The sequence below is a fragment of the Triticum urartu genome, chromosome 5 (genome assembly GCF_003073215.2).
Source record: "Triticum urartu cultivar G1812 chromosome 5, Tu2.1, whole genome shotgun sequence".
NCBI lineage: Eukaryota > Viridiplantae > Streptophyta > Magnoliopsida > Poales > Poaceae > Triticum > Triticum urartu.
In genome coordinates this window covers 423412483-423426180 of record NC_053026.1, presented here as the reverse complement: position 1 = coordinate 423426180, position 13698 = coordinate 423412483, and the positions used below count along the sequence as shown (strand labels likewise).

Sequence of the window (13698 nt, the reverse complement as noted above, 5' to 3'; positions counted from 1 at the left end):
CCATAGATTTCGGCTTTTCCTGTCCAAGGTGCCGGGCCAGCCACTCGTCACGGATATTGTGCTTGCAGGCTGCTAGGGCCTCAGCGTCCGGACAGTCGACTATTTGATTTTTCTTTGTTAGGAACCGTGTCCAGAATTTCCTGGCCGATTCATCTGGCTGCTGAATTACGTGGCTTAGGTCATCGGCGTCTGGGGGTCGCACATAGGTGCCCTAGAAATTGTCGAGGAATGCGGCTTCCAGGTCCTCCCAACAACTGATTGACCCTGTTGGCAGGCTGTTAAGCCAATGCCGAGCTGGTCCTTTAAGCTTGAGTGGGAGGTATTTGATGGCGTGGAAATCATCGCCGCGGGCCATGTGGATATGAAGGAGATAGTCCTCGATCCATACCGCGGGATCTGTTGTGCCATCATATGATTCGATGTTTACGAGTTTGAAACCCTCGGGGATTTGATGATCCATTATTTCGTCTGTGAAGCATAGTGGGTGTGCGGTGCCTCTGTACTGGGCTATATCATGACGTAGCTCCAATGAGCTTTGTCTACTGTGTTCGGCCCTGCCGAATTTGTGGCCGGCGTGACGTTTACCGTCTCGAGCTGTGGGGCGCCCACGCGATCCGTAGATCGATCTTGTTTGCCTTGTCTTGTCCTCCAACATATCTCGTAAGTCCAGCGCATATTCCCGTGCCTTGGTACGGGGTGCAGCTTGAGTGGAGGGCCGAGAGGCCTCTCTGTCGCGGCCACGAGCTGGTCGGTCGGCTGCATTGAGTGCTTCCTCCTCTAATCGGGGTAGCAACCTACGCTTTGGGTAGCTCTTGGAGGGGCGTTCGAGTTTATGCTCTTCGGCCGCAAGGACTTCAGTCCATCTATCGACTAGCAAATCTTGATCAGCTTTAAGTTGTTGCTGTTTTTTCTTGAGGCTTCTTCCCGTGGCCATAAGCCTGCGTTGAAAATGCTCTTGCTCGACGGGATCCTCTGGCACGACGAATTCGTCGTCGTCGAGGCTTGCCTCGTCTTCAGAGGGAGGCATATAATTATCGTCCTGGACCTCTATGTCAGCCGCTCTCTCATGAGGGCTGGTCTCTCCATCCTCCTGTGCTAAATCTTGTTGGAGGGGGTTTTCTTCGGCACTTTTCGGAGTATTATTATCTCCCGTGCTGGAGTCGCCGCATTTGTTTTGGCGGGATTTTGAGCGGCGCCGCTGACGCCGGCGCTTAGGCTGTTTCTTGGAGGGGTCATCCTCCACTGTTCCATCGCCATCTCCTTCTTTTGGGGTGTCCACCATGTATATGTCATATGATGAGGTGGCTTTCCAAGGCCTAGTAGGCGCTGGTTCTTCATCATCTCCTTCATCGGCGTCCATACCGTCGATGTCTTCAGAGTCAAAGTCGAGCATGTCGGTTAAATCGTCGATAGTGGCTACAAAGTGGGTGGTGGGTGGGCTTTGAATTTCTTCATCATACGAATCCCAACCTTGCTGACCGTAGTCCGACCAGGGCTCTCCGGATAAAGAGAGAGACTTAAGTATCTTCAGAATATCGCCGAAAGGCAAGTGCTGAAAGATGTCCGCGGCAGTAAACTCCATGATCGGCGCCCAATTGGATTCGGTCGGCAGGGGCACGGAGGGTTCGGAGTCCGGAGAGGAGTCCGGCTCCTTGGAGTCATAAGTCTCGCAGAGTGCGGGGCTGGTGTTCGGCTCAATCGCCGTTGGGATCGCAGCCCCTGAGGTGGCGTCCAACCGCCCATCCTCGATCAGCGCAGTTGGCTCTGACTTAAGGGTCGAAGCTGATGCGGGTGCGGCCTCCAGGGCACTGTTCGGCGGCAGAGCTAGATCATGCTCGCCGGGACAGTGCGGCGCGCTCGGCAGTGGCTCGAATCCGTCGAAGATCAAGTCTCCGCGGATGTCAGCCGTGTAGTTTAAACTTTCGAATCTGACCTGACGGCCAGGGGCGTAGCTTTCGATCTGCTCCAGACGGCCAAGTGAATTGGCCCGCAGTACGAAGCCGTCGAAGACAAAGATCTGTCCAGGGAGGAAGGTCTCAACCTGGACGGCATCGCTATTGATGATCGTAGGAGCCATTGAGCCTGACGGCGATGACACAGAGGAACTCTCAATGAAAGCACCAATGTCGGTGTCAAAACTGGCGGATCTCGGGTAGGGGGTCCCGAACTGCGCGTCTAGGCCGGATGGTAACAGGAGACAAGGGACACGAAGTTTTACCCAGGTTTGGGCCCTCTCGATGGAGGTAAAACCCTACGTCCTACTTGATTAATATTAATGATATGGGTAGTACAAGAGTAGATCTACCACGAGATCGAGGAGGCTAAACCCTAGAAGCTAGCCTATGGTATGATTGTTGATGTGTATGTTGTCCTACGGACTAAAACCCTCCGGTTTATATAGACACCAAAGAGGGTTAGGGTTACACAAAGTCGGTTACAATGGTAGGAGATCTGAATATCCGTGTCGCCAAGCTTGCCTTCCACACCAAGGAAAGTCCTTTCCGGACACGGGACGAAGTCTTCAATCTTGTATCTTCATAGTCCAGGAGTCCGGCTGAAGGTATAGTCTGGCTATCCGAACACCCCCTAATCCAGGACTCCCTCAGGGACCAACGCTAATTAATTGGTGCACGCATCAACCACTAAAGGAGAATACAACGTGTGGTACGAGTGTCAACCACTCGTACTATTGCTCGCATCGTGTGGCGCTGTCGCCGTGAGATCAGAAATGACAACTTTTGTGAAGGGGCCTGTTAGGACCGAGAGTATATCGACCATAGGGGGGTGAATGGGAGATTCAAAATTTCTTTCCAAAGTATTGAAACCGATCCCAATCACAACAGCGGAATAAGGTAGCGAAGGAAATAAACTAAATCAATCTTCTTCATGAGAAGCATATTCATCAATGAAAGCATTGATAACAGAACGAGCCTGGGAAATCATTGGTTTAACTATAGTGAGAGTAATACATCATACAAACAGATGCAGTAGAATGAGACACAACATGGTATGCACTGAGAAATAATACTATGGAATGATTTCACAGGTGAACCCGGGGAATATGAAGGTGACGACTGAGTACATGTGATGAGAATGAAACAGAATGAGCATAGATACACATGAAGATAACAACAGAACGAAATGATCAGGTAAGCTATCGGCACGGAGCATGAAGATAAACTGCGGAGGGAAATGCAGTAGAGTAGATTTAACCAGTGGTGTTCGATGGCATCAGGGAGATTTGGTAGACCAGTTCACCCTTCTGCCAAAGGGCTATGTCTGGTTGGAGGGGCTGTGACTTAACACGGAAGATAAACTCTCTTCACCCTATTCTCCTTCAATGCAGAGATGATCAGACTTAGGTTGATTTCACTCGTGCTAGATCCTTGTCGGCGATCTCCAAACCTTCGGTCGACCTTCGCGAACTACAATCACTCTTGGTTGCTGAAGATCTAGCTCGGTGAAGACAACAACTCTTCAACACTCGAGCCGAAACCTATCCGTCTAGAGTGTGCACGGCTCTCAAGAGTAACAGGTACAAGAACCCTCACTCGGAACTAGTGTGATGCTAAACCACCGTCCAAGTTTGGGCTCTTGATTTTCTCTCGGTGGATCTTAAATTCAAATCACTCGGAGAGGGGTTGCTCAAATCAATCTTCTCATAAATCTCAAGCGGAGCAGCCAACGGACAATGTTGGAGTGGGGTAGCTATTTATAACCCCAGCCTTCCCTGATGGGAAATGACCATTTTGGACACGGGATCCAGCCAATGGCCAACCGACATGTTCACAATGGTCGGATTTTGGAGCAACGGTAACATTACTTGAGGAACAAGTAATGCTAACTCTTCGGTCCGAGACAAATCTCTTGCAGCGAAGAAGATCACAGTCTCTTGCTGGCAAGTATTTGCTCAGAACACAAAAAGATTTCTCTCACATCTTTCATGGGTTTTGGCTAAGCATCACAGCGGATCTAAGCTTCGAGAACCTATACCCCTCTTAATAGTACGGAGGTCCTATGACTTAAAAGAATGAAAGAAGAACAACAAAATGAATAGTAAAAAGAACAAATATTCAATATGTATAAAAATACATGTTAAATACTTTTTAAATACACATTGAAACATTTTTTGCAAATTACGCAAACATTTATATTGTATAAACATTTTTTGAACACATGAACAATTTTCTAACTATAACTTACTCCCTCCATTCCGTAATTCTTGTCATGGTTCAAACCATGACAAGAAATATGGAATGAAGGGAGTGCACTTTCTAATGATGCAAAACTTTTAAAAACTACGCGAAGATTTTTTTATACATTTTTTAATGTCATAACATTTTAAAATGCATGAATTTAATAAAATACAACGTACATTTTCTGAATTGTATGGAACACTTTTTTGAACATCACGAACATTTTCTAAGTGTAATGTATATTTTCCGAAGCGCGTGACAATTTTTAAGTTTTTAAATGTCATAAAATTGTTTTGAATTCTCTCATTTTTTAAACTATGCATTAACATTTTTATAATTCATAGTTTTAATTTTCTAAGATAATTTAAGTTTTGCAATATTGTATTTAAAATATTTTTGAATATACGGATTACAAAAAATAAAGTAAGAAAAGAAATGAATGAAAAATTAATTGACCTACACAAAGTTACTTCGGCGGCCCTATAATAGCAACGAGAAGGTATTTGCCGTCTCAATAGAAATGGGACATATCCCCTCCCTGATTTGCCGCCTCAGCCGCGGATGTGGCACATTATGATCCATCTCCTTGGCCTTGAGGCGGGCTTCCCGAATGTGACGCCTCCTCCTCACGAGATGTTGAGAGGCAAGCCTCTCGAATGTGTCGCCTCTTCCTCCTGAAACGTTGAGAGGTGAGTCTACGTCTTGCTTTATGCGAAACAGAAGAACACATCACCTGCAGGGAGCCGGTAGTGGATTGGCCCGGTAATCATGTGGTTTTGTCACGCTGATGTTGTGCACATGTTTTTTATTCTAACTTTGTTTATTTTCAAAATATTATTAATTACGTATATTAGAAAAAATATTTTAGTTACTTATTTCAAAGTGTTTATCGCACATTAAAAAGAATGTCCATGTACTGTAAAAAATGTTAGCCCCAATTTTAGAAAATGCTTTGTTCCATTCAAAAATATTATATGTCAGATTTTAAAAATATTCACACTTTTCAAAAAAATGTATGTGACATTTTTTAAATATCTTGGAAAATGTAAAAAAATATATTTGTGTAATAGAAATAAAATGCTTTGCAACCTTCAAAAAAATGCATGTTACATTTAGAAAATGTCTATGAGTTGAAAACAAATGTTTTCTTACATTATTAAAATATTTATCCAATGTAAAAAAATATGCGCCTGCTCTAAAAAGATGTTCCATACCATAAAAATGTTTCAGTGTGTATGTTAAATATTCTTAACACCTATAAAAAAATGTATTCAAACCTACCATTTTATTAAAAAAAATATTCATGTATTTAAAAAGGTTTAATGTTTATAACATATGTTTTAAATGTATGTGGAGAATGTACAATGTTTATGAAACAATAGATATCAAAACATATATTTGAAAAATATCAGAGTATATCAAAGATATTAAACGTGTATAAAAAATATTCCTGATGTATACGATAATGTTGCAATATGTTGAAAAAGAAGAAAAGGAAGAATAAAAAAATCCAAAGGAAACTATAGAATACAATGGAAAAACCAATAAAAAATTAATGCATGCATGATTATTATTTTTGCGAAAGAGCGCACACATAATTCTAATATTGGGCCTGCCCAATAACACCGCCCTACAGACGAGACGTATTACATCTTGGTACGGGCGACATATAGCTCCCGCGGACTTTTCTCAACAAAAAAGGGCTCCCGCGGACATTGAGCGCCACCGTTGGGTAACGGGTCGTAAGTGCTCTGCCTGTAAAAAAAGATAACTCCTGGTAAATCGTAACAGCCGATTGAGGTAGACGACACCCGAATGGAGTCGGAGGACGCTTTCAGCGCAGCTACATGCATCTTCCAGCTCCAGCCGTCCGTCGTCCACCTCCCACGTGCCGCCGATAATGGAGGATCGGCCCACAGTTCCGGGGCCGCTTTCTTGGTGGTGGCCTGGCCTCCCCCGATCCAACCCATTCGGCCCTACCTGTATGCACGGTGCCTACCTGTATGTACGTATTTGGCTGCTGCTTTCAACGGTGAGCCCCCCTCTCCGCTCCGCTCCAAAGCAAACACCCCAACTCCCGCCGAAAAGCAGAGAACTCTCCACGAACCAGGGACGCCACGCCCGCATTTACCTTTTGAATTACAGTGACAAAACCACCTCACGACAGAGCGTAGAAAGTGAAGAAACTACGACACAAGCCGGCCAGTCCCTGAGTAATGAAATGCTGGTTCCATCGCTTCCGGTTCGGTACTTGTGTTGTTAGGATCAGTAATAAGGCCGCCATTAGACGCCTCATGTGGCAAGCAAAAGGGCACGAGGACTGTTCACCCGGAGGCCAGAGGGGAGGTCAGAGCGATCAATGCTCGTGGCTACCAGCACCGGCACAATCCCGCACACACCTTATTGCCGCGGGAAGCATGCCTTGTGCCGTGAACAGTTGGTTTCAGAAACGGCAATCTGCACATTCTGACGGATGCACGATGGCTTCATTACAGCTTGTGCTACTAGTATTTTCTCTAGCTAGCTAGAGCTAGGGGGTGTAGTAAGTATAGTAGTACGTTCTGATGCTGATGTATGGCTTCATTACAATCGTACTGTTTCCTAGCTAGCTAGGCTAGGGGCTGCAAGTAATAAGTAAACTTATATACCATGGGATGGCTCTGTGGCCTATGCCATGTTCATCAGGTTACAGTCATAGGCACCCGACCTGTGTAAGCTGTAGAGAACCGGATTACTAAGAGGCTGAAAGGAAAAAAAATTACCTACAAGCCGTGGATTACATGGTGAGGATTGCTTTCGTGGAGGGAGAAAAAGAAGAGAACAAAATCAGAGATGGTTTATGTTTTGTACTCCAGGCAGGGGAAGAGCAAGAACGAAGCCTCCCTGTGGATCCGCCTGTTGTCGACCAGCATGATCTTGTCCAGCTTCGCCTTGCACCACTGCAGCTGGTCGCCGGTGATCCTCGGCATCCTCAGCACGCGCGCCACCAGCCGCATGTCCACCTGCGAGAAGAAGAGGTTCTGGTCCGACCGGTCCTCCTTGGGCTTCTTGAACTTCTTCACGATGCAGTTCCCCGTCCTCAGCAGGTCCTTCAGCCTCTTCTCTTTCTGCACCACATCAGTAGGTAGTGTCACAACAGAGTAACAGTACTTGTAAGGCACTGTAGCAAATCATCTCCTTGCCGGCTGTGTACTAGTAGTATTGTGTAGAAGTAAAGCTTACCTTCTGTAACGTGGCGTGGATGGCCTTCACAAGAGCCTCGTCCCTGGGGTCCTGGAGCTCGACGTGGGCAGTCGACAAGCCCTTCAGCACCGACGTCTGCGGCTCTTTGTCGGCCTTGATGAACTCCCACAGAATGTGCATCGACTCCTCCATGACGACCTCCAGCTCCTCGCTCGTTATCACGTAGTTCCCCTTGCGTTGGTCCTCCATTCTGTCCTTCAGGCTGTCCTCTGCAACCCAAACTTCACGTTAGAGCTCATTGTTTCAAGCTAAATCCAGTAGCAGACGTCGCACAATTGACTGCTAAAAATTCAGAATTCTCACCTCTTATCACGGGCACTTGCAAGAAGTTGCGAAAGGGGCATCGTTCCTTGACGTAGTCTGGCAGCCGAGGGCCCTTGAAGGGCTCGTCCTCCACAAACCTCTGCACCATCACCTGAAACTGCTGGAACTCCCCGGCCACCTGGTTGTAGTGGTGGCTGTGGTAAGGGTCGGATTCCGGCAGGTCACAGGCTTGCTCGTACTGCCACCGGAGGAACTCCCACGACAGGCACATCTGCCCGACGTAGACCGTCTCCAAGTCGCACCGGAGGTCCTTGAGGAGCCGGTCCGATGGATCCTCGGGTGATCTCCAGCGAGCCGATCGGAAATTGTGCGACAGGATGGATAGCGCCGTTGGTGACAAGGCCTTCATAGAGTTCGTCGACTGTTGGGGCCCTCTGAGCTGGAGAAAATCTGCAGTGACATTCAGTACATCAGCACGTTAATTAAAGGCACTAAAGAAAAAGAAGGTAAGAAATCCATTTCACGGAGCATGCTGAGCTGGATGAAATATTATGTTGCCAGTATAAAGCAAGAAAGAGCTTCGTCTGTCCTTAAACAGCTTTAAAAAGCTAGTAGATGCAATGCTTCATAGACACAAAAGTTGCAGGCGATGTGAATAGCATTTCTGCAGCAGTCCTTTCTTTAACTAGTAGTATCCTAAAGGAATGGACTACGGAGTTCTGAATTCTTCCTAGAGTTGAACAACCAACTGAAGAACATCTCTCTTTCCCCATGCAACCTCTTTGGGTAATAAGGCTAAGTATTGAATCTGGGTAATTAAATGTGGAGATCAGTTTTCCCCTAATCAATCACCATAGCTTTTATCGGTGGTACTTTACCTGCTTTTACCGGTCACCATACCTTTCAAGAGAAGATGGGTTTTTGGGATAAAGCATTGTGTGATCCCGGTCAGTAATTCCACCGATTAAAATCACGGGAGAAAGGATTTAGTGACAGCCCTAAATTGCAGCGTAGAGTAGGCCTGACGGCGCTATATCCCGCGATTTTGTTAGGCATGCAAATTGCGGGGTGGTTTCCCAGCGGCAATAATGGCCAAATCGCGGGTGATTTAAAATCATGGTTAATTACCTTGGAACTTGTTATCCCCCCTGCTTTCTGTATTAAATATTAAGTTGAATTCTCACATACTCTAAAGAAAAGTTTACATTTGAACCTAGATTGAAATAAACAAAATTGGATAGTTTCATATTTAAATATAATTATTGAATTAGTGGCTTCTAGTTAGAGACCCCTTTTGCCCCTCAACTTCGATAAATTTTCGTTAGAACATTTTGGTGCCAGTTTAAAATTCTAAGCATGTTAAGATCACTTTGAGCGTTTCCTCATTAGAAGGAAGTTTGGGCACAAAATATTCATCATTATATTCCCCTCGATGACGAAATATTTGTGCTTTCCTAATAATAGGTTAAATCTATTATTAGTATGTGTCTAGGAACAAATAAATATTTAAGCATTATCTACAGAATAATACTAGATATCTGCGATTATGATGAACCAATTGAATACTAGATCATGGAGCATAAAGTACCATCGTTTCAGAGAAAGGTGGGTGTGCAACCTAATTTTTCCTATTAGAAAACATGTACAGTTATATTTAGGTAAAAAAAAGGAAAAGTGGAATCAAAGAGAACTTGGAGTAAACTGGTAATGTGAAGTTAGGCATACCTATGGCATACATCTTCTGAAAGCACAGGATGTCAAACTTCCTCATCCTCTCCCTGTAACTCTTGAAGAACTTGTTCAGCTCATCCATCGGGTCCTCGCGCAGGAACTTGGCGTCGATCCTCCATGGTTTGAGGTCCTCCATCGGCGCCTTTGGTGACTCCGACTCCTCCAGGATCGTCGGCAGCCCGGCTGACCGCACCTTCTTCAGCTCTAGCTTCAGCTGCTCGATCAGGTCTTGGTGCTCCCACAGTGACTCCAATTCGTCCTCTTCTTCCTCTGTCAAGTCCTTCCACTTGCCTTCCTTATCCTCCTCCTCGTCCAGAGACTTGGCCTTCTCGGTAACTGAAAAGTGGACATGTCGAGGGGCTTTGGCTAGATGATCATCTGCACTAGCATGCTTATCCTCTGTTGGCTCTGAAATGTTCTCGCCGTGAGGGATTACTCCATATCGATGATCATCTCTACTGAACTCCTGCTCTGAGTGCTCCGGGGTGGTACGATCGTCAGAAACTGCTGCATATGACCGATAATTTGTGTGGGCAATTGCTTTGTGATCATCGGAGCTGAGTTCATCTGAATGAACATTTCTGCTGACAAATTGTTTCTCTGAAGGCTCAGGGCTTCCCATGAAATCATAAGCAACCTCGCCTTCTTCCTCTTCTTCTGTACCAGTAATTTCTTTCCAAACATCAGATATAAGTTCATGTGAGTGACCTTCTACTAAAACAAATTTCTGCTCCGGATGCTCTGGGCTTCTCCTGTCATCAGTGTCTGTCTGACCATTCGTACTGGCTGCTTCTTCTCTGTCAAGAGAAACAAGCTCAGGTGGATGACCACTTGTACCGACAAGAAGTTCCCTCTCTGATGGCTGTGGGCTCCTCTCGGTATCATCAACTGCTTGATGAGACGAAACAACCAATTCTCTGTCAGTGGTTACCTCTGGACTGCTCTTGGCATCAGAAATGGCTTCGTATGAATGATCGTTTATGGTGATAATTTCCTTCTCCAAATGCTCCAAGCTGTTCTCAACGGCGAATTCGGCGTCATACGCCGGTGCCGCGATCATCTTCTTCTTGCTGCTCGAGGAGCCGTCATCGTCATCGTCGTCGCTCATGTCGATGCTGCTCCCCTCCCCTTCGACGATCTTCGCCTCGGCCTCTTCGGCTTCTCGGGGTGTTCCCGTCTCGTCATCCTCTTTGTACTCGGCTTCCGGCGAATGGGTCCGTGACCACATGTCCTCGGGGTACTTGACGCTGTCCGGCGAGGCCTGGGCGACTGAGCCCGGCGACACCGTGGTTGCCGACGAGTCCCGGAAAGACAGCTGCAGCATGTCCACCTCCTCCAGGGATTCCATGGCCTTGAGCACCTTGGCCTTGTAGCTCCGCAGGCTGGCGGCGTCGTGCACCCCCGCCGAGAAGTCTTTCTCCGAGTGGAACCAGTCGCTGTCGGAGTCGACGACAAGCTCCTTCACCGAGTACCCGTCGTCGCTGGCGCTGGAGTCTGAGTCAGAGTCGCCGAAGCCGGAGAACTCGGAGGCGAAGCTCGTCCTCCCGCTCACGGCGCTGTCTTTGGACACCGAGCTCGCCTGCTTCCGCATGGACGGCGCCCTCTTCGTCAGCGACGCCACTCTGTCGTACGCGACGGGCTTGTCCGCCGGCAGGAAGTCGTTCGCCGTGACGGAGCTGCCGCGGCGAGAGGAGCCGTCGACCACTCTCCGTTCCTCAGGCTGCGCCGCCGGCTGCAGCGGCGGTGGCGGCACGAAGGACTCCTGGACGCGCACCGTCATGGTCTCCGGCTCCCTGACGAACCCACGGAAGTCCCGCTCCGTCAGGAACCGGTAGTTGTGCGTGGCCGGAACGATCTTCGGCTCTGCGTCGACAGCCTCGCCGCTCGGCTCATCGTCGTCTTCTTCTTCTTCCACTAGCACCTCTGCTTCCTCTGCTTCGTGCTCGTGCTCTTGCGTGGCCACCGGAGCGAATGGAATCAGCGATTCCTTGCCCTGCTTTTTTTCCTGGTGCTCCTCCTCCTCCTTCTGGACTGGTGCTGCTGTCGAAACCACCGGGGCCTCTCGCGGAATTTCAGGCATCTGATTCTGAAAGCTGAAGCAGAGGCTCGACGGAGAGGCCGGAGCCGGCGGCGGCGAGGCCGGGGCGACCGGCTCGGGCGGCGCGTCGTCAAAAGCGCGTTCGTAGGCGGCCATGCCCTCCACGAAATCCTCCTCGCTGGCGTGCACGAAGCTGAAGCTGCGCATCATCTGGAGAACCCTGTCGTCGTGCGCGTCCGCCTCCCCGTCCCTCTCGTCGCCGGGGAAGCCGCCGCCGCGCGGCCTCCTCTCCGTCTCCTTATCCTCGCCCCTGATGACAACAAAAACAAGTTACGGAAACCCGCCAATCGGTCGTGCCACCAACGAACGACGAGCTAAAACAGCGGGGAGCGATCGGGAATTCAGAAAGCCCGAACCCACGGGAGACGGAATTCAGTTAGTCTTAATTACCTTGGGGAGGAGGAGGAGGAGGACATGTAGGCGGAGGCGACGTGGATGGCGGCGACGAGCGCGACGGTGAGGAGCCAGAAGAGGAGCGGCGTGGAGGCGGAGGAGAGGCCCACGACGGAGTGGATGAACCCGCCCGAGCCACCGCCACCGCCACCAGCCGCCGCCGCGGCGCGGGCTCCTTCCCCGACGACATCCATGGCCGCCGACGACGACAACGCTGCTACCTTCCTCACTAACCCGCCTTCCAAGCCAACATAGCCAGTCCGGCGTACCAGCTCGTATCTGCCGCGCCTACCGCCACTGCCGATCCTGCCGTCCTATGTACGCCGTGGTCGTCGCGGCGTGCGGGGAGGGGCGGGCGAGGAAAACAACGCGGCAGCGGCCTATGTATGGTATGCTATGCTATGTAGCGATCGAGCGAGGGGGACGAGGCACGGGGAAAGACGGACGGAAAGATAACCCCCGCCCCCAGCGATACGGACGCGGCAGCTGCGATTCGACTGCGACCGCGACCGCCACGCTGCCTTCCCAGGAAGCCCCCGCCCAGCCAGGCCGCTACAGGCACGAACGCACGAACGGGTCCGGTCGGACCGCGTCGCGCTCGCGCCCTACGAAAGCGCGACGTGACGCCCGCGCACCTGATCGGACGGCGAGGAGGCTGTTTTTACCGGCGGACGGCGGCGGGGTTGGGTTTTGTGGCGGGTGGGGCGTCGGCCTCGCGTGCGACCGGCCGTCGCCAGGTGGGGGTTAGGTTAGTGTGGAGGCTGACTCGGCCGGAACAGCAACAGAAGTGCCGCGTGCCGCCCTGTGCTTTATTTCCAAGAAGATCCTTTCCATTCGTGCTGTTATTTCGCGGGATCCTTTCCGCTCGTGATGTGTTTTCCTTCCTTCCTTGCGCGACACAGATGCCTTCGCGCGGGGGAGGGGAGGGGAGGGGAGAGGAAACGGACCGGGCACCAGATGTTTCACCGGGCGGGGTGAGGCGCGTGTCCGGTTGCAGATTCGGCAGATATTGATTGGATGGATACCTGATCTCTTCTTTTGGATCGTCTTAATGCCGGGGTCCAACAAAGCCGCGTGCCAACATATGGCAGCCATTGATCATCGTTCCGGTGTTGGTTAAGTAAACTAGTACGTAGAAGACAGGATTAGAGTAACATAGTGGTATCTTATCCGGTATTATACATTTGGGACTAGCAAACATGCTGGTGTGGCAGGCAATTAAAAAAGTGAGAGAGGGATTAGAGTAACATAAGGAATAGATACCGTATCATAATAAATGCTACTATGCTATTATGTGTCATGTATGGTAATAAATAAGATAACTTATGATATTAGTATACACTATGAAGTTAGTATTATACACTAGTGTCATATGCATGATATTAGTATATGACACTCCCTATTATAAATAGCCTAATACGGTAGGGATGTAAGACGATGCTTTGCGAGAGTGGCGTTTTGGCACATGGGGAGCGCGCTCCTTATTTTAAAATGTGTTTTAAACATATTTTTCAAATGTCAAAAAATTCCAAACAAAAACTTGGCATGTATATCTTGATATCGTACATGCTCACGAAGTCGTTTCGTGAAAAACCGACAACTTATGTGTTGTGTGTGAAAAAGACAAAACCCGGTGTTAAAATATGCTTTTCATAAGATATCCTTTTGTCCTTTTTATACAAGCCACAAAAAATGTCGGTTTTCTCCGAGACTTAACATGCACACATATAATGTCGAGATGTATGTGCCAAATTTTTGTTTGGAATTTTTTCA

General features: G+C 48.6%; 1 protein-coding gene across 1 annotated transcript; it reads right to left on the bottom strand.

Moving 5' to 3' along the window:
• Window positions 1-6818: 6818 nt before the first annotated feature.
• On the bottom strand, window positions 6819-12357 carry LOC125509484 (microtubule-associated protein futsch-like). The gene is made up of 5 exons (XM_048674467.1): window positions 11923-12357; window positions 9429-11782; window positions 7743-8153; window positions 7419-7648; window positions 6819-7303 (listed from the first exon to the last, which is right to left on the bottom strand). The coding sequence occupies exons 1-5, from the start codon at window positions 12117-12119 to the stop codon at window positions 7034-7036; spliced, it is 3462 nt and encodes a 1153-aa protein (XP_048530424.1). The 5' UTR covers window positions 12120-12357; the 3' UTR covers window positions 6819-7033.
• Window positions 12358-13698: the final 1341 nt, after the last annotated feature.

Bases quoted from the DNA above. Each gene is read 5' to 3' on its own strand.
- LOC125509484 (XM_048674467.1), bottom strand. From the start codon at position 12,119: ATGGATGTCGTCGGGGAAGGAGCCCGCGCCGCGGCGGCGGCTGGTGGC. The intron at 7,649-7,742 runs GTGAGAATTCTG...TTTGGGTTGCAG, and splicing joins GCAAGTGCCCGTGATAAGAG to AGGACAGCCTGAAGGACAGA. The intron at 7,304-7,418 runs GTAAGCTTTACT...GATGTGGTGCAG, and splicing joins TCCACGCCACGTTACAGAAG to AAAGAGAAGAGGCTGAAGGA.